This window comes from Dreissena polymorpha, chromosome 1 (genome assembly GCF_020536995.1).
Source record: "Dreissena polymorpha isolate Duluth1 chromosome 1, UMN_Dpol_1.0, whole genome shotgun sequence".
NCBI lineage: Eukaryota > Metazoa > Mollusca > Bivalvia > Myida > Dreissenidae > Dreissena > Dreissena polymorpha.
The window spans coordinates 127,226,520-127,248,542 of NC_068355.1; the positions used below are offsets into that span (position 1 = coordinate 127,226,520).

At 36.3% G+C, this 22,023-nt stretch overlaps 1 protein-coding gene across 1 annotated transcript in view; it reads left to right on the forward strand.

Moving 5' to 3' along the window:
* Positions 1-22,023, forward strand: part of LOC127850433 (phospholipase D1-like) — a 57,433-nt gene that overhangs the window by 24,526 nt on the left and 10,884 nt on the right. The window contains exons 9-18 of the mRNA XM_052383497.1: positions 84-373; positions 896-1,141; positions 6,629-6,795; positions 12,514-12,745; positions 13,491-13,609; positions 14,763-14,984; positions 15,957-16,048; positions 17,540-17,703; positions 19,793-19,860; positions 21,660-21,877. Coding sequence (XP_052239457.1) covers positions 84-373; positions 896-1,141; positions 6,629-6,795; positions 12,514-12,745; positions 13,491-13,609; positions 14,763-14,984; positions 15,957-16,048; positions 17,540-17,703; positions 19,793-19,860; positions 21,660-21,877 — 1,818 coding nt within the window. The remainder of the gene's footprint in view (positions 1-83; positions 374-895; positions 1,142-6,628; positions 6,796-12,513; positions 12,746-13,490; positions 13,610-14,762; positions 14,985-15,956; positions 16,049-17,539; positions 17,704-19,792; positions 19,861-21,659; positions 21,878-22,023) is intronic.

Here is a 22,023-nt window from a genome sequence, read left to right on the forward strand (position 1 = left end):
TAATGCCCACTGTGATATGAGTGAAATGCAGTTTAATTCCACCAAAAACTATAATGCCTTAACACAAATCTTTTCTTTTTTAGTGGTATATTTGAGAACAGTCAAGCTAAGACTAGCTCTGATATCTCTCAGCCCACATCTCTTAGTCTGGAGGAAGATGGGAATAAAGACTCGTCCAATGATAGTTTAGGCCATTCCATGAGCTCTGAAGGCAACTTTGGTTCGGCTGACCTGTTAACTGATAATGACAGTCTCCAAAATGGGGATAAGATTGCTTATCACAACATCGTAGCAGATGTGCATGTGCAGTCAGAGGAGACAAATAATAGTGTTTGTGATGCCAGGAAAGGTCAGAAACCAATCACTGGAACCTGTAATGATCTGGCAAAGGATTCTCAGAGTGTGACTTGTGCTCAAGACAGTGCTCAAACTGAAACCAAAGAAAAGTGCAATATTTGTTTTCATAATAGTGTAAATATGACAACTGACTCTGGAAATAGTAAAGGTGTTCCTAATCAGGGAAAATGTGCTGCACATATGGGAAGTGATGGTGATTATTGTGAAAATGTAAGACGTGATATCAGTGAAAGAAGGTGAAACAAATCATGTGTTACACAGGGAAGCAGGTGAAGATACCCAGAACTTGTTCAGGCAGGATTCTGTTGATTTGCAGCATATTGAGGCTCAGATTATCTGTGATGATGCAGACAAAAAAAAACATCAAATGAGTTAGTAAGTGATGATTTTGTCAGGCAAACAATTTTAAAACATGTGGAAAAAGGAAAAGACATCACTATTGAACAAGTCCGTGAGTCAATTAACAAAAGTGGTGTAAAGGTAAACATAAAAATAGATGAACAAATAAATAAAGAGAATCAAGATAGGGTTGATGCAGGGCCAATAAAAAGGAACACTGCAAATAGTGAAGATGTTAACAGGAATGAGACAAAAGGTACGGTGCGGTTCAAAGAACTCGAGGATGGGGAGATTCAGGAGGAACTCATCAACCCAGAGCAGGCTGTTCCTGTAGAGGGGGCCCCAAGAGCGATCAAATCAGAGAGGTGGGTGTCCCGGAAACTGAAGCAGAGGTTTCCGTTCCTAAGAGAGAGGAATGAGGATGAGGACCAGCCTGATGAGAAAGGTAAACCGGGCTCTGGAAAAACCTAGCTGAATGCATATGCATCAAGTGTTATCAAATACTGTAAACGTATAGAAATTCGTCGGTATGAAATTTCGTGGTTAAATAAAAATCAACAAATTCGTTGACACGTAATTTCGTGGATTTCAAATTTTTTGGGAATACTGACCGTCATAATAATTAAACTTTTATTAAAACAACCAGAGTAATAACAAAGCATAATCTGCTAATCTGTGTTGACAGCAAGACTTGGGGTTAATGTGCACTGAAGCATGAAAGTGTTGCCGAATGCCAATAATTGTCGAAAAGATCGATAATGCGGCGCACATGTGGGTCCCTGCTCGCTAATTGCCATCTATGTTGTGTTGACAATATGTGCAAATCTCAGCGCAATCGGTCTCTTAGTAGTAACAATTAAGTAATAAGGTCCCCAAAATACACGTGTGAAAACCGTTATATCTCTTTTTTACTTTAATTATAACTAATTAACATATGTGATAAATCTGCAAACTGTTAATTTGACGACGTCACGTAAAAAAGTATTATTACCCAGACACTTATCAAGAAAACAACATATTGTATTAACTAGCATATCTCAATCAAACAATGTCTCTTTCAAAATGGTTGAAAACGGAAACAGACACGTTCCCCTTCTATAGCAGGATTGCCCGACCTTGCAAAGGCTCAGTCTACGACTGAAGCAATATTGACACAGGTCGCTAACGATTCAGTGGAAGAAAACATTTTCAATTCGGAATTATTTTAATTAATCAAGAAATTGTGTAATGTGACCTACTGAAGTGAAGTAATTATTACAAAAAACAAATATCTTGGATAACCGAAAACAAAAGAAAATGTCGAAAATGACATTCAGAAATTACCGATTCCGGCTAAAAGAATGTATAAATAATCGTTGGTACTTGAATTTGTGGTTCAGTGGACCAACGAAATCCACGAAAATTTGTACCACACGAAATTTAATGGTTTTACAGTAGATTATAGCTTGTGCAGTCCACACAGGCTAATCAGGGATGACACCTTTCCACCAAGTTTTCATTTAGAAGAGAATTTAAGCTAAAATCACTGATGAAAGCAAAAAGTGTTGTCCCAAATTAGCCTGTGCAGACTGCACAGGCAAATCTGCAACAACACTTTATGTGCATACATCAAGCCTGGAATGAGGCTCCAGGTAGAGTGGTTTAGTTTGATTTACCAACTACAGGGCTTTTTTCCCATCAAAAGGCAGAGGCCTTTTAGTTGCAATAATTCAACTCTCAGCTTTATAACCCAATGGTTAGCTGATAGTTGCAATGCGCCGGCTCTTGCCAATGGGTGCAAAATTTAATAAACAATGCAATTGTTAAGGAACACTGACACTGCAAGATCTTATCAACGTTTACCTGTCTAAACCACAAACTCATACTAATGGTACCATTAAAACAATAAATAATTGCTTTTTATTGACTTAGTTTTACTTTCGTATGCTGTATCCGCCATATTGGAAAATTGACCCAATATTGGTTAGGTCGCAGTACACCAATATGTTGCACGTTTGGTTATGTGTTGGAGCCTACAAAGTCGAAAACGATGTGTTATTCGATACAGAATACACTGTTTCAAATTTAAACATAAAACATGTCAGCGAGGAAAGTGTGTTGAAACATCGTCGTTGTTTTTATAGGGTGCATGCAAAGGATAACATCCGTAGGTTGCCATTCAGGTAAATTTAACATGTTTATGAAGTTTATTCATTATTTTCCTCAATTTGTCTCGAAAGACGTCTGTTTAGTGAAGCGCACGGATTCTCTGCGCTGAACTGCACCCATGTTTATGAAGGGGTGCATATGGACTGCCAGAGCCGCCATAGAAAAAATTATCAAAGGCTCTGGCAGTCCGTTTATATGGACTAAGGCCTTTTATTAGCATGTTCTTTAAACATTTCCTTAAAATGTTGAAATGTATCAAAATTTCCAGTTTGCCTTGGAAAATATCTTCCCCGTATTTGTTTTTAGTTAATTATTCCTCAAAATGCAAGGCTGCAATAACAGCTTGACCTTTTGTTATTTGCAGAAAAATATTAAACATTTTTAAATTGTATGACAGCTTCTTTATGCCAATTTTGTAGCAGTTATTTGGTCATATTTCCAATAGCAAAAAGTTTTTTTTTCTCAAAACCAGTCCCATGATGCCCAATTAATAGTTTGACTACCAGATATATGGAAAAAGATGATATTATGTGTAGCAGTTTTTTTTCCTTCTTTAAAACGCGCTGATTATTGGCCCTTTTCTTAGACGTTTTTTTCCCTCTTACAGAGATTTTCCCCAAAACAATGATATCTAAAACATAAAAATATTTTTTTTTATAAGTGAAAACCTTTAATAACAAAAGTTGTATATTTGAAGTAGTAGTATCCATTTTTCTGATGTCTTTATGTTGAGTGTTTTTTAGCTTGGCTGTTTTCGGAGAAAACCCGAGGTATTGTCATAGCCAGCTCGTCGTGTCCGTTGTCCATGTCAAGGTTTGTTAAGGTTTTGAACATTGGCTCTAAAATCAAAGTGCTTCAACCTACATTTCTGAAACTTCATATGAAGCTGCACCTTGATGAGTTCTACATGCCACACCCATTTTTGGGTCACTAGGTCAAAGGTCAAGGTCACTGTGACCTCTAAAAAAAACCATATCTGACAAGCTTTCATTTATTCAAAACTGCACCCGCAGCCGAGCGTGGCACCCGTTATGCGGTGCTCTTGTTTTTGTTCATTATAAGTTTATTGATAATTATTGCAAAGTCATAAATTAAGCATTACATTATTTTTCCCTTTTTAAAATAAATGGATGCTAAAATTTCAAATTTCATATGTACAGCTCATATTCCCAAAATGATGAAAACAAGCCCTTTATGTATGTTATCCCAGAACTTTAAATGAATAAAATACTAATAAAAATTCTCATTTTTGTAGCTCTCTTGAGCACATATTGCTTAAAATTTAGCTATTGTAAACAGGGCTATTGTAAAAAGGGCAAGATGTGTTTTATGCAGTGTGTATCATCAACTTTTAGCAAGTTAAAACTTTTGTAGGTTAAGTACCAATTGCTCATTTTAAGAAGAAAACATTGTAACATTTCTTGAGTTTTTCACATTTTTGGCATTACATTCACCAGTTTCTAATGAAATCTTTATTTCAGTAACCAATTTTAAATTTCATTACCTAATGGCAATTTGGCGATCGGAATGCTTTCATACCATAGCTGTAACCAGAGCTCCAGATAAGATGCGTATCTGCGCATTTACGCATTGAAAAATTAAACAAAACAATTTAAAAATCGTCCCAGTACGTAACATTACGCAATAGAAATCTTGGTACGTATTGTTGATCAATTAAAGTGTGTAATCAGTCTAACCAATAATCCAGTTGAGTGTCAAGTGTAAGTTAAACTTGGAATCAAAAGAAAGTCAATTAAAAGAACCTTGTAATCAAAATGGCGGCCCATCGTGTTCTTATTTGGGTAAAGGGACGTTTCAAGCGAACAGCAGCTCCTGCAAGAAGTAACTGTATACATGTATAACAATATGCCAATAGTGATAAATCTTATGATGCTTAAAAAATTGTTAGAATAATTTTAAGTGATCTCATTTTTGTACCCTTAAGACTAAATCCTTATCTGGAGCTCTGGCTGTAACTGTATGTCAGAGTTCAACATCTGAGCATTAACATTATCCCTTATGTTTAAAGGTTTCTTTCTTAAAGGTAAATATTAACTGCACATTATAAGCGCTATATATTCTTATTTTTTAATTGTTATGTACTTACAAACTTTTATAGAAAAGTTTATGTACCATAGTTATAAAGTTTTCATTCAGCATGCAATACATCCACACTCTCGATGCATCACATATGACATGACATTGTGCCATTTGCACATACCATGGTTTACAAGGTTTACACAAAATACCTGTGCAATTGATTTATGAAAAGTTTGTGTTTCTGATATGTGCACAATAATATTTAGAAAGTTTGGTTCTGGAATGAACAATTATACATATGCATGTATGACACAATTTTAAGTTTATTACTTAGTAATAATTTCATATGAAGCCCATATTATGGAAAGTTAATGTGAAAGTTGAATAATGCAAATACATTAGCATATATACTATTCAAAAAAGGAAAACAAATTAGCCTTGCTCTTAGAAAATGGGGCTTAATGCATGTGCATAAAGTGTTGTTCCAGATTAGCCTGTGCAGTCCGCAAAGGCTTATCAGGGATGGCACTTTCTTCGTAAACTGGTTTAGAGGCTCCTAGAAACAAAAAATACCATACAAGTGTAATGAGTCTTTCTTATTAGCCTGTGAAGACTGCACAGGCTTATTTTGGAGACGCCACTTTAAGCATGTGCAGTAGGCTCTATTTTACTCAGAGACAGGCTCTAATACTTTACAAAGACTCACAAAGCACCATGTGTGACCTAATTAAATAAACTTTAGTCAGAATGTTACCTTGACCACATTTTGGTTAAAAACTGGCTGACAAAAAGGACACCTGGTCCAAATTTTGACATTTTAGTAAATAAGCCAATTGTTATGTAAACAATTTGCAACTCAACATTTTGTTAAATTCCCAGTGCAAGTGATTTGTTCTGAACCATGATCCAATGTCAACAGTACATACAAATAGAATTGTATATTATACTGACTTCCCTGAAAAATAATGTTCAATCCTCAAATTTTTGAAGCAATGTTTAATAAGTTTTTAATATATTTAAAGCTCTCTACTAAATCAAGTCACAAAACTGTTTGGAAATATTGATTCCAAGATAAGAACGACTAAAGTGATTTTGAAAAAGAGAGTTTATTCCTCAACCCTTACAGTATCGAACTCAGAGTTATTTATTGACCCTCAAATTGAAAATAGCTATTTGCAACCAGTATAAAACTATACCAGTCTTTCACTTCATATGCAGTTTGAAATAAAGCCTTTAAAACTTTATTCTATTATGAAAAGTCTTTAATTTAATTAGATTTTTAAGGGACAACAAATGTGTCCAAATGCGTATCTGTACAGGAAAGGCTAAAAATCATTGGCATTTTGTGTACTAGATTAACTTGTATATAGAAAGGGGTGACATGAGTGATTTGAAAAAAAGAGAGGTCAAACCACATCCCTTATACAGTTTCAAGCTCAGATTTATTTATGAAAATCTCTTGCAATCCCTATACTCAATTAACGTGAATATAGAGTGACAGGACCGATTTAGAAAAGTTGTGTCAAACGACGACACTTACTGTATCAAGCTCAGAGTTATTTATTAAAAATCTTGTACAATCCCTGTACGAGATTAACTTCATATAGTTAAGAGGGACAGGACCGATTTAGAAAAGTTATGTCAAACCACAAGCCTTACTGTGTTGAGCTCGGAGTTATTTATTAAAAATACGAGATTAACTTGCTCACGGATAAGAGTGACAAGAGTGATTCTGGCGATGAAGGCTCGGACTCGAACCACAGCCGGCTGCGCAACAAGTGGCGCATGGTGCTCAACATCAAGAAGCTAGAGCAGAACGTCTTGCGGCCAGATGAGGAGGAGACCATATCACCTAGGAGCCCCTACGCCCGCAACCTTCAGTCTCCACACCACTCATTTACCTCCAGAATAGTAAGTACAGTCCCTGTGTGAGTGGATGAGAAAGTAGGCCTTCGACCTTCAGTCACCACAACACTCATTGATCTCCAGAATGGTAAGTACAGTCCCTGTGTGAGTGGATGAGAAAGTAGGCCATCAACATTCAGTCACCACACCACTCATTGACCTCCAGAATGGTAAGTACAGTCCATGTGTGAATGGATGAGAAAGTAGGCCTTCGACCTTCAGTCACTACAACACTCATTGATCTCCAGAATAGTAAGTACAGTCCCTGTGTGACTTCATGAGAAAGTAGGCCTTCGGCCTTCAGTCACCACAACACACACTGTCTCCACAAATTGTAAGACAAATTGTAAGTACAGTCCCTGTGTGAGTGGATGAGAAAGTAGGCCTTCAACCTCAGTCACCACAACACACACTGTCTTCACAAATTGTAAGTACAGTCCCTGTGTAAGTGGATGAGAAAGTAAGCCATTGACCTTCAGTCACCACAACATACACCGTCCTCACAAATTGTAAGTACAGTCCCTGTATGAATGAATGAAAAAGTAGGCCTTTGACCTTCAGTCACTACACCACTCACTGTCCTCTTAAATTGTAAGTACAGTCCCTGTGTGAGTGGATGAGAAAGTAGGCCTTCAACCTTCAGTCACTACACCACTCACTGTCCTCACAAATTGTAAGTACAGTCCCTGTGTGAGTGGATGAGAAAGTAGGCCTTCAACCTTCAGTCACTACACCACTCACTGTCCACACAATTTGTAAGTACCGTCCCTGTGTGAGTGGATGAGAAAGTAGGCCTTCAACCTTCAGTCACTACACCACTCACTGTCCTCACAAATTGTAAGTACAGTCCCTGTGTGAGTGGATGAGAAAGTAGGGGTTCCACCTTCAGTCACTACACCACTCACTGTCCTCACAAATTGTAAGTACAGTCCCTGTGAGAGTTTATGAGAAAGTAGGCCTTCGACCTTCAGTCAACACACCACTCACTGTCCTCTAGAATAGTAAGTACAGTCCCTGTGTGAGTTGATGAGAAAGTAGGCATTCGACCTTCAGTCACCACAACACACACTGTCCTTACAAATTGTAAGTACAGTCCCTGTGTGAATGGATGAGAAAGTAGGCCTTCGACCTTCAGTCACCACAACACTCATTGATCTCCAGAATGGTAAGTACAGTCCCTGTGTGAGTGGATGAGAAAGTAGGCCTTCGACCTTCAGTCACCACACCACTCACTGTCCTCCATAATAGTAAGTACAGTCCCTGTGAGAGTGGATGAGAAAGTAGGCCTTCACCTAAAGTCACCAGACCACTCACTGTCCTCCAGAATAGTAAGTACAGTCCCTGTGTGAGTGGATGAGAAAGTAGGCCTTTGACCTTCAGTCACCACACCAATCACTGTCCTCCAGAATAGTAAGTACAGTCCCTGTGTGAGTGGATGAGAAAGTAGGCCTTCGACCTTCAGTCACCACACCAATCACTGTCCTCACAAATAGTAAGTACAGTCCCTGTGAGAGTGGATGAGAAAGTAGGCCTTCGACCTTCAGTCACCACACCACTCATTGACCTCCAGAATAGTAAGTACAGTCCCTGTGTGAGTTAATGAGAAAGTAGGCCTTTGACCTTCAGTCACCACACCAATCACTGTCCTCACAAATAGTAAGTACAGTCCCTGTGAGAGTGGATGAGAAAGTAGGCCTTCGACCTTCAGTCACCACACCACTCATTGACCTCCAGAATAGTAAGTACAGTCCCTGTGTGAGTGGATGAGAAAGTAGGCCTTCGACCTTCAGTCACCACACCAATCACTGTCCTCTAAAATAGTAAGTACAGTCCCTGTGTGAGTGGATGAGAAAGTAGGCCTTCGACCTTCAGTCACCACACCACTCACTGTCCTCACAAATAGTAAGTACAGTCCCTGTGAGATTTGATGAGAAAGTAGGCCTTCGACCTTCAGTCACCACAACACTCATTGACCTCCAGAATAGTAAGTACAGTCTGCAACCTGCAGTGCCTACATCATTTACTGACCTCCTGGTTGGTAAGTACTCTACGTGTATGAGCGGGAAATTCCTATTTAGGCCTTGTTTTAGGAAAACTGGCTTAAATGATTGTGCACCAACTGTTGTCCCAGATATGCCTGTGCAGTCCACACAGGCTACTCAGCGACGACACTATCAGCTTGTATCAAATATTTAGTATAAATGAAGTCTATTCGAATCTAAAATACAGTCTGAATGGAAGTGTTGTCACTGATTGGCCTGTGCAGACATAGATAAAGCCCAGTTTTTACATAACAAAGCTCATTTTATCCCATCTTCATACCAGGAATATCTATATAACACCCTATCTGATACATTTTGTTAGCTCACCTGAGCACAACGTGCTCATGGTGAGCTTTTGTGATCGCCTTTTGTCCGTCGTCCGTCTTCAACATTTGCCTTGTGAACACTCTAGAGGCCACATTTATTGTCAGATCTTCATGAAACTTCGACAGAACATTGGTCCCGTTGATACCTCGACTGAGTTCGAAACTGGGTCATGCTGGGTCAAAAACTAGGTCAAGTAAAAAGAAAAACCTTGTGTACACTGTAGAAGTCACATTTGATGCCCAATCTTCATGTAACTTTGTCAAAATGTTTGTCTAAATAATATGTTGGTTGAGTTCAAAAATGGTTCCGGTCCCTTAAAAGACATGGCCGCCAGAGGGCGGGGCAGTATTCCTTAGATGGCTATAGACAAATCTTGTGAACACTCTAGAAGTCACAATTTTTGCCCAATCATCATGAAACTTGGTCAAAACATTGGTTTCCTTGATACATGTATCTCGGACGAGTTCGAAAATGGTCCAGATCTGTGAAAGAACATGGCCGCCAGGGGGTGCGGCAGTTTTCTCTATATGTATATAATGAAAACATGTGAACACTCTTAAGTCACATTTTTGGTCCAATCTTCATGAAATTTGGTTGGAACATGTGTTTTCTGGATATGACGGTTAAGTTCGAAAATGGTTCGGATCGGTAAAAAAGCATGGCCACCAGGGGGGGGGGGTCATTTTCCTTATATTTTTAAAGTAAAAAAAAACTTGTGAACACTCTAGAAGTCACATTTTTTGCCTTATCATAATAATGTTTTTTCTAAACATCAATTTTATAGATATCTCGGACGAGTTCGAAAATGGCCATGATGGGTGAAAAAACATGGCCGCCAGAGGGTGGGGAAGTTTTCTCTATATGTATATAGTGAAAACATGAAAACAGTCTAGTTGTGATAAGCCATAATGTTAAAGAAAGATAACCTGTACATACTTTCTGTACATACTTTCTAATAGTTAACTCCCTTGTTTAACCTGCTGACTCATTTAGTTTACCTTTGGAATTTGTTAAACCCCTTGGTTTTTAAAACACTTAGAGGGTAAATACTTCAATTTGCATATTTTTCTAGTATAATGACATTTGTGGCTATGTTGTAATTTCTTGTGTAAATCTGTACTTATTGTTTTGTCACATTTGTTATCAGTTTGTAGCAAATTAATATATAATGGGAACTATTACTGATAAGCCATCTTTGAGAAAACCCCTACAGAGCTCCACAGAGTAATAGGACAAGGGTAAGGCAGCATTTTCACCAAACACCTTATCATGAAGGGAGAAATCCATAATTAATTGCTTGGCAATAAAACACTGGGGAGCAGAGTAATTTGGTATCTGCTTGTGACCAAACAGCACTGTGTGTGAAGATTATAACTGATAAGAAAGATGAAATGTGCTGTTCAGTGTTTTAATTTTCTGAGATCATGATATTCATTTGAAATAATCAGATGATGATGAAACAAATTACATGTTAAAGGATAATCTACTTGCACAAAATGTTGAATCATTCACTATATATTCTTAAGAAAGAAATCAGGTCATAATTCTTTTTATTTTGTAAATTACAATTTAGCTACATATGAATTAATAATCAATAACAGAATACATATTTGCAGTTTTAGATTATGATAATTGTATGCAAATTTATTTATGAATAAAGCATAAAATTTGAATCTGACTGAAAAATAACAGTATTAATTAATTAATAAAGAGATTTAAAAAGAAATCACTTATCCAGTTTATATTTATCTTTTACTGAAAACATAGATATGAGTTTATTTTACTGAAAACATAAATATGAATAGGAATGGATATGAATAATCTCCTTACTCAATATTGGATTGTAATGAGTTCACAGTATATAATGTTACCATTCCCTTCTGTTATATGATATAATATGTACAGAAAAGGTATAAAAATGGTAAATATAACCGGTCTAATATTCATAACAATGACAGTTTGAGAAAATACACCTTCTTTTATATAAGAGTAATAGTTTAAACAGGCTTCTTTTTACATACATTAAGGTATTTGCTGTATTTGTTCATTTTTAACAATGCTTAGATTCTTTAGACTTGGCTTGTACCTGTCCTTAATTCTCTGTCATTGTTCTTCATTTTTCTAGTTCTTAGAATAAAAGTTAGTTATTTTCGTTAAAGCTGCTTTGGTTTTCACTTATAGATTAAATCTTTGAGTGTATTCAGGCGTATCTGACTGGACGCCTTTAGTTAATTGAATTGCAACCAGTCAGTGGTGTCATCCTGACCGGAAATAAGCGTTCTTTAATTAGACTCGATACATATTTCCGTATTACATAAGTGCTGACAAAGTTACATAACTCGTAACCGTCCTGTGGCCGGTTCACTTGTGTAAGCGGATGAGACCGCACTACCACAGTTGTTTATAGTGAAACATTGTGAATACTTTTAGTCACAATTTTAGTTCAATCTGAATGACACTTGCTGATCTTCATAGATGGTGACAATCTTTATGAGCATAGTATTTTTTGCTCATGGTGAACTTTTGTGATCACCTGTTGTCAATTGTCTGTCTTCCGTTGTGCGTCATGAATATTTGCCTTGTTAACACTGTAGAGGCCACATTTATTGTTGGATCTTCATGAAACTTTGTCAAAAGATTTGTCCCAATTATATCTTGGACGAGTTCAAAAATGGTTCCAGTCTGTTGAAAACATGGTCGCCAGGGGGCCATTTGTTGTTCATTCTTCATGAAACTTGGTTAGAACATTTGTTATATTGACATCTTGGGCTGCAAAGAACAGGTCATTTCTTTTTATCTCAGGTGAGTGACTTTGGGCCTTTCAGGCCCTCTTATTTTAAATAACTAGGTTATTTTATGTCATTTTGACTGTTCATTTACATGATGTAATTTGATTTTTAGTGCAGTTTTCAGCTATGTGCTTTGTTTGCCATTGATATTAATGCAGAGAAATATTAAAATGATGGGATAAATAAAATAATACTTTAGTGGTCAATACATGTTAAGTTATTTGCTAGTCATGAAAAATCTGAATTGCTTGCAAAATCTTGTGGTTTAGATTTTCTAGGCTATGCTAAATAAACTTACTATTAAAATTTAAAAAAAGGTGATCAACAGTTGTTTATAAATTATAGAAAAGCAGCTTTATCAAGTTAAGTTAATGATAAAGGGTCAACCTGGCCCTGTAGTTATGTCTCAAGATTATATTATCAAATTCAAACAGTGTGACAAATTATCCTTTTTTGCATTTGAAGGAAACACATACATTGTACAAATTATCTGAAATTATCTGACACCCTGTATAGAATTATGCATATTTTCCTTATATGTTTTGCTTTTTGCCTTATCACCACAGCGCAAGACGTTCACAAAACAGGACAGTGATGAGGACTCCATGAACAACATCCTGTATCCGTGGAAACGGCTGTTTCGGTTTGAAGACTCCCCAGTCACCGTGAGATCTGTGATGAAGACGGGAGAGGTGGACACATATGAGACATTGGAGGGGAGCTCCAAACTGTGGATCGGCAAAGACTACATTAACTTTATACATAAGGACCCTGTTGACCTACATAACCCTTTTGAAGGTTTGATTAATTTGAGCTGCGCTCTGGAAAACTAGGGGCATTGCAAGTGCGTAAAGTGTTGTCTGAGATTAGAATTTTGCTGTTATAGAGTTTTTTGTTTAAAGTAAGCTTCTAGTAAACAAAAATGCATTAAACACAGAAAGTGTCTTGTTTTTTGTGTTCTGACTTGGTTTTGTCATCGTTTTTGTCAAAAAGTTACATTTTAAGCAGTGTTCCAGGAACAATAAAACAAAAATCCAAATCTGCTTGAACACGCCAGTTCAAAATAAGGATATCTTAATGATATTCAAAGCAAATTTAAACCAAATTAATAAATGTTTTGTCTCCTACATGATATTGTTTTCTTTTTTTTGATACTGCTGAGCAATATGTTGCTTGATTCAGTGAACATTTCCCAGGCTTTATACTCACCTTAACAAGTCCTACTAAACTTAATTCAGAAGTCTGCATAGTTTTGATAATAAGAAAAAAATGCTGCTCATTTAACCTTTCCCGCTCAGAAGAACAGAATAAATACGAACAGCCTGCTAATTACTTGCAGTTTGTTCAGGTTTTATGCTGTTAGCTGTTCATCACTGTCTTAGGGTTTGAAATGTAGCCTTAAAAACTTGAGTTTAGTGAAAAAGGTATTAAAGTTTAATTTTCTGAAGGACTACAAACACCTCAAAATACGTATCTGAGTGGAAAATTGTTAATTTCTGCTCCTGTGTGAGTGTAAAAACCAAAGTGGACCGAAATGTTTCAGATTTCATAGCACGTGATAAGACCCCTCGTATGCCTTGGCATGACATTGGGGCTGTAGTCTACGGGGAGGCCGCGCGGGATGTGGCCAGGCACTTCATACAGCGCTGGAACTTCTGTAAGGTATCATCATGTTATCCTAGCTCTGAAAAACTGGGCTTAATGCATTTGCTTAATGCAGGCCGCCAAAACTGAATTTTTGGTTAGAAGAGGTTTTGTTTAAACAAATATTCCATTTGAGCGGAAAGTTTTGTCCTTGATGTCGTGTGTGGACTGCACAGGCTAATCTGGAACAACACTTTATGCACATGCATTAATGCACAATTCAGAAGATTGCCATGATGATATGGCCCGACACTTCGTACAGTGCTCGAACTTCTGTAAGGTACGATGCACCTTTCAGTAAATTGCCATGGTGTGTTGTGTGATGCATATTCGTAAAGTGTGGTCCCAAATTAACCTTTACATTTGCACAGGCTTATAATGGCGGTACTTTCCAATTTTTGGAATTTTTGTTTTAAGGATTTTTTTCTAAATAAAAATCCAGTGTAGGCTCAAAGTTTTGTCTCGGATTAGCTTATGCAGACTGCACTGGAATTTCAGTAAAGTATGATACACAATTCAGTTGGTTGCCATGGCGTAGTGTGTTATGGTGTTTGCCTAACTACTAGGAGGTGACTGCTTTGATCCCCAATATAAGAGGGTTTGTCAGGTAGATTTCACTTACACAAAGTACTGATTCTACCCACTAAACAGACTTGAACAAGTTTCAACAAGTCTTTGGCTTTTTAGGAAATTAAGCTAAAATGAATAGGCTTAAACGAATCAAGTAAACAGAAAATAGATTTGTCTGTGTGTCTGTCTGGCCTAGGTTTTTTCCAGGACTTGAAAGTACATATAAAATTATAAAGATAAGATAATGCAACTATGTTCTATTATTATTGGTTGCTGAAATATAAACTCATTATGGTAAAATTGTATCATTGTTTCTACAGGCCATTTGATGTTATGAGGGTATAATAAGTTATGATATAAAATATTCAGAAAGATACTAAAAAAAGCGGAACAAAGCTTTACTATATGCAAAGTTTGGGTTTAAATCGTCAAGATCAATAGTTCATTTATATTGCAAATTAAATGAGCTTTGTTCTAGAAAAATTAAGCTAAATATATCTGGGACGACACTTTACTTGTCTTAAGTCCAGAATTACCATAATGCCACTCCAATTATGGTTGGTTAGACATGGGGTAGATCTGTGAAGTTCACTTTTTGCAGATGGAGAAATTCAAAGCCAACAAACGCTACCCAATCCTGATGCCTAAGTCCTATGGGAAGTGCAAGGTGTCAAGCCGTATCCAGGACATCACGTACGGCTGCACAACCCAGATCCTGCGCAGCGTGAGTGGCTGGTCGGCGGGAATCAACAAGGTGGAGCAGTCCATCCATAACGCCTACCTGGACTGTATCAAGAACGCCAAGCATTTCATCTACATTGAGGTGGGTGGACATTTTGATGCGAGGGTTTAGTTTGAAAGAGTTGTTTCTGCTATACATCAGTATTCTATTTCTCTTCAAAACCATAAACTTTCACATAGTCTTGGGAAGGTTGAGAGGTTAAACTCTATGTCAACTAATGAAAATAATCTGAAAACTTTGACACATTGAAAGCTGTTGGTTTGCTAGGGTTTCTGTGGGAGCGTATAGGCTTTACTTCATGGAAAAGCCATTTAAATTATTTTAATAACTGTCATTAAATATTGCAAATAAAAGATAGATAATAGTTTTTAAATTCCTGGAAATAAAAAAAGCTTACTTTGATGGTTATTGGTGACCAATTATTAAACAATTAACATTCAAATTATTTCTTGAATTGCATGAATATTACAATTCACTTTCATTTTAACAGATAATCTATGATAATATGGTCCATATACTGGAAAAACTAAGCTTAATACATGGGTGCAAAGTGTCATACCTGATCTTCACATGCTAATCAGGGGCAACACCTTAAGACTAGGCTGGATTATTATGTCCCCCACCACTATAGTGGGGGACATATTGTTTTTGTCCTGTCTGTTGGTTGGTTGGTTTGTGTGTTTGTTTGCTCCTTACTTTAACATTTTGCCATAACTTTTGCAATATTGAAGATAGCATCTTCATATTTAGCATGCATGTGTATCTCATGGAGCTGCACATTTTGAGTGGTGAAAGGTCAAGGTCATCCTTCATGGTCAAAGGTCAAATATATAGCCTTAAAGCGGCGCAGAAGGGGACATAGTGTTTCTGACAAACACTTATCTTGTTGTTAAGAAGACTTCATTTAAACAGAAAATTCCATAAACGCAAAATGTGTTGTCCCAAATTAGCCTGTGCATACCCTACATGCTCATCTTTCGCGACACATTATGCACAATGATTAAGACCATATTTCCCATAACGTGGCTTCTATTGTTTGTTGTGTGATTTCAGAACCAGTTTTTCATTAGCACGGTGGGGGACCACTCTATGGTGAGGAATCAGATTGCAGAGGCTTTAGTGGAGAGAATTACCCGGGCTTACCAGTAAGAATGGGCAATTTTAATGTTAATTTTGAAGTATTAAAAACTTCAATGTCCCGTTTATTAAGTATTGGAACCACAGAGATAGCATTAAGAGAAACTGTTGCCAGGCAATGAGCCTCAATCTGGGAAAACTGGGAAAAGTGAATGTGCTTAAAGTGTTCTCCCAGATGAGCCTGTACAGTCAGAACAGGCTAATCAGAGACGACACTTTCAGGCTAGACTGGGTTTGATTTTCCTTTTTTTAACCTTAATCTGGTGTTCTATTTATTACAATATTTTTGGATTTTATGTCTCCATATCCAAATAAAACAACAACAAATGCTGCACACAACACAAAAAGATCAAATAGCATCTTGTAAAACAACATCACTATATTGGGCTGAGAGTGATTAAAAGTTTTGTAACTGCATTTTAACGGTGATTTTTAACTTTGTTATAATTTAATTAAAAAACCTTGCTTATGTTAAATAAGAATATATGTGTTTACAGAGACCCCAAAACAAATGCTTATTTATCCTATTTATTGGTGATGTTTGAAAATGTTCAGTATAAAACCTACAAATTTGCTGTTTGTTGTATTTTGATTCTCTCTTAACTGAATTTTTTCTTTTATTGGATAAGATAGTTAACCAAATCACAATAAAACTCTCCTTGTTCAATCTGTTCCGAAATTACTTCTCTTATACACACTGTTCACAATAATGCTTCCTTTGTACACACTAGTCCCAATAATGCTTCCCTTGTACACACTGTTTACAATACTTCCCTTGTACACAATAATACTTCCCTTGTACACACTGTTCACAATAATACTTCTCTTATACATACTGTCACAAATAATGCTTCCCTTGTTTTTACTGTTTCCAAAATTACTTCTCTTATACACACTGTTTATAATAATGCTTTCCTTGTACACTGTTCCCAATAATGCTTCTTTTAAACACTGTTCGCAATAATACTTCCCTGGTATACACTGTTCACAATAATACTTCCCTTGTACACACTGAACACAATAATACTTCCCTTGTACACACTGTTCCGAATGATGCTTATCTTGTACACACTGTTCACAATAATACTTCCCTAGCTCAAACTGTTCACATTAATACTTCCCTTGTACACACTGTTCACAATAATACTTCCCTTGTGTACTCTGTTCACAACAATACCCCCGTTGTTCACACTGTTCACAATAATACATTCCTTGCTCACACTGTTCACAATTATGCTTCCCTTGTACACACTGTTCACAATAATACTTCCCTTGTACACATGGTTCACAAGAACACTTCCCTTGTACACACTGATCACAATAAAACTTCTCTTGTACACACTTTTAACAATAAAACTTCTCTTGTACACACTGTTCACAAATTAACTTCTCTTGAACACACTGTTCACAATAAAAATTATATTGTACACTGTTCACAATTAAACTTCTCTTGTACACACTGTTCACAATTAAACTTCTCTTGTACACCCTGTTCTCAGGTCAGGAGAGACATTCCGTGTATATGTGATCATGCCCTTGCTGCCAGCCTTCGAGGGGGAGATTGGAGCAAACGGGGAGTACTCCATACAGGCTGTCCTACACTGGAACTACAAGTCTGTGTCCAAGGGAGAGAATTCACTCTGGGCAAATCTTCTGAAAAGAGGTGAGAGGAAACAATTCAAGCACGCAATTTATGCAAATATAAGTGTCTAGTTGAAGCTGCAGAGCTCTACAGATTTAGAATAAGTTCTTAAATGCATGTGTATTAATTGTTGTTCCAGATTAGCCTGTACAGTATGCACAGGCTTATCAGAGACTACACTTTCTATCTAGACTTGATTTTTGTTTTTAAAAGACTTCCTTTTAACAAAAAATATCATACAAGCGGAAATTGTCGTCCCTGATTATCCTTCGTAGACTGCACAGGCTTATATGAGACAATATTATACGCACATGCATTTAGTGCAGTTTTTTCAGAGGGAGGCTTAATTTTATCACAAAACTGTTTTCTGTGTTGTGTAGGTTGTTTAACAGAGTTTTGTATAATAGGGTTATATATTCACACAATTTTGGACAAACCAATAGGAAAGTTTGATGTAAATATGTCAGTTCTTTACGAGTACAAATATATAACAGAATTGTACATTACACTGATAAAAGTAATTTTATTATATACCTTTCATATGTTTCTCTTATTATCCCCGCTGAAAAAAAATTCGGAGGGGATGTAGTAATAGTCTCCGTCCGTCCGTCTGTCCATCTGTCTGTTCATCTGTCCTTCCGTTCCAAAATTTGTCCAGAGCATAACTCCAAATCTATTCCATGGATTTACTTTAAACTTAAAATATAAACAGATGGCAACTAGGAGAAGTGCAGTGACCAAAAACCATAACTCTATCTACCTTAATTTTTTAATTATCTCTCCCTTTTACATAATTTCAAAGTAAATTTTAGTCCGGAGCTTATCTCTTAATCTACTGAAGGGATTTTCTTGAAACTTAAAATATAAACAGATGGCAAGTAGGAGAAGTGCAGTGACTAAAAACCATAACTTTATCTACCTAAGTTTTTGAATTATCTCCCTTTATTTAATTTAAAATTAAATTTTTGTCCGGAGCATAACTCTAAATCTACTGAAGGGATTTACTTGAAACTTGAAATATAAACAGATGGCAAGTAGGAGAAGTGCAGTGACTAAGAACCATAACTCTATTTACCTTAGTTGTGGAATTATCTCCCTTTATTTAATTTCAAAGTAAATTTTTGTCCGGAGCAAAACTCTCAATCTACTTAAGGGATTTACTTGAAACTAGAAATATTAACAGCTGGCAACTAGAAGAAGTGCAGTGAACATGAACTATAACTCTTTCAGACATAGTTTTTTAATTATCTCCCTTTATTTTTTTATATATATATTTTTATTTATAATTTTCAATTATATTTAATTTAATTTCATAGTTAATATTTTTGCTTTTCAATTTTAAATATTTCCCTTTATATAATTTTACAATAATATTTTAATTTGTACACTGAAGTATTCAATGAAAAATGAATAGATGAGTTTAAGGAAAAATACAGTGACCAAGAACATTTATAACATGTATATATTTATACAACTGTTTATAGTCTTCTTTTTTAATTACCTCCCTTTCTTTCATTTCCATATATGTTATTACCTACAGCATAACTCCAACACTATGTAACTATATTGATACTTGAAATATAAATAGATGACACAGGTGCCATGTTTTACAAATATTATTCTACTCTCTAAAACAAATGTTGTTATACAAGCAAACACATATCGGTGGGGATTTGGCACTACTGTGACAAGCCCTTGTTTACATTAATATAATGAAATGTCAAGTCCGAAAAAAAGCTAGCATGATTACATTATTGAATGAGGTTGTGAGGTGGAGAAAAGCCTTCGGGGAATATTAGGAAAGTAATGTCAAGTAGATTTTAAATGTAGGACTTAATTTGTATTATTTTTTCCGCCTCTTAGCACGTGAAATAAGTCTAGTTTTCATGTGATTTAGATAATATTGATTGTTTGAGAAGGATACGTTTAGAGTTGACATTGAAATAATCAGAACTGTTTGCGTAAACTCAGACTGTCCAATAATATATATATATATGGAACGCATGCGTGTCTAATATAATAAATATTAGATGCTCACATAAATTTAAAGAATTGTGACAGCTGATTAAATTATATAAATAAATCTATAATGAAATTGATTTTATTTCAGTTGACGATCCCAAAAAGTACATAGTTTTCTGTGGATTGCGGGCACATGATGAACTAAAAGGGAAACTGGTATGTTACATGGCTATGATTTGCATGTTTTATTATACCCCCACAAACGAAGTTTAGGGGGGTATATAGGAGTGAGCTTGTTGATCGGTCTGTCGGTCGATCCGTATTAAGTGTCCGCTCTCTAATTCAAGTTGTTTTGATCCGATCTTCACCAAACCTGGTCAGAAGTTGTATCTAAATGATGTCTAGGTCAAGTTTGAATATGGGTCATGCCGGATCAACAACTAGGTCACGGGGTCACTTAGTGCGTTTTAAACATTCAGCATGTTGTCCGCTGTTTTTTGTGAAGACAACATTCAAAATATTATGTGTCAATGTGGCATGTGAGGGTATTCGTCACGTCTGTGACAAAGCTCTACTTTAATCATATTATGAGTCTCACTCTGGGAAAAGAGGGCTTTATGCATGTGTGAAAAGTGTCTTCCCATTTTAGCCCGTGCAGGGTTTTCTAGAATTATTGGTTTTAAGGAGTTCTCAGCTTAATGAAAATCCAGTTTAGGTGTTATGTGCTGTCACTGATTAGCCTGTTTGAACTGCATAGGCTTTAATGTGATGACAATTTACACACATGCACATGCTCATTATCAGGCATTCAGTCTACCTAGGGTGTCAGAGAATTGAAAATAAAAAAAAAATGTACTACTTGGGAGAATTGTGACGTGGATGTCAATAAAATATGGGTTTTCTTTATCTGCCTGATGTTTTTGTTATAAGTATCAAGGGCGGTATAAGGTCATGTATGTTGACAATCGGCTCATGTATGATGCGGCACTCATGATAATTATGCTTTTAAACATTAGAATTTCCAGTGTGAAATTTACTTAAATGAAGAAGTTTGATACAAAAAAATCTGAATGTGCAAGAAATTAAATACAACAAACATAAAATAAGATCAGTTATTGTACCCTGCAACAGGGTTAGTCCACTTGCACAGAAACTGTTATGAGTGAAAACTAAACCCATATATTTTATGATTTATCATTACCAGTTATTAGCTTACCTGAGCACAATGTGTTTAATATATAGTATTATATAGTATTATCTAGTAGTACATTACAGACTGTATTAAAATTATGCCCCTGGGTTCAAAAGAGGTCTCATTGGGGGGTCACCAGTTTTATATAAACTTATATATGGAAAATCTCTAAAAATCGTTTGTTTCAATGCAGGGCCTATTGCCTTCACATATGTTATGCAGCAGTATCTAGAAGTTCACTAAAAAATTTGTTCCTATCATGCTTCTGAGCTTTCAAGAGTCCTCAGGGTCCTCTTGTCATATTTTTGTTGGTATGGCAACTCATACAATTCCCTCTAGATTTTAACTGACTTGCCATGTTGTGTACATACATGCAATTTGGTTTTCAGTAAAATAAAACAGTTGGAATATTATGATTCAGTTTTTTTAAGAATTTAAATTACTTAAAAAAAGAAGAGCCATGCTCTAGGAAAACTGGGCTAAATGCATGTGTGTAAAATGTTGGCCCTGTAAAAATGTAAAATGTAATCAGGGACAACACATTTGCCATAGAATTGATTTTTGTTTAGAATAGACTTTCTGTAGGCATACAATTCCATAAAAGCAGACAGTGTGGTCTCTGATCAGCCTTCACAGGCTTATCTAGGGATACACTCTACGCACATGCATTCAGCCCCATTTTTCAAGAGCAAGGCTTAAATGTGAATGGTTGTTTAAAAAAATGCAATTTCCTATTCATCAATACAGTTGAAAGACCATGATTCAAATTTACACGAATTTTAATTCAAAAATAATTAAATGCAACTGGTGATTTTGTTGCCAGGTTACAGAGCTGGTGTACGTGCACAGCAAACTGATGATCGTGGACGACGATACGGTGATCATAGGCTCGGCCAACATCAACGACCGCAGTATGCTCGGGACCAGGGACAGTGAGATTGCCATCCTTGTGCAGGATAACAAGAATTTTCCCGTGAATATGAACGGCAAGGAACACATGGCAGGCAGTTTTGCAGCCTCCTTGAGACGGACGCTGTTCAGGTATGGGTTAATTTGAGCAGCGTTCTGAGAAAAGTGGGCATAATGCATGTGCATTAAGTATTGTCCCAGATTAGAATGTGCAGTCCACACAAGCTAATCAGGGACTAGACTTTTTGCCTAAAATGGACTTTTGTTTTGAAGAGGCT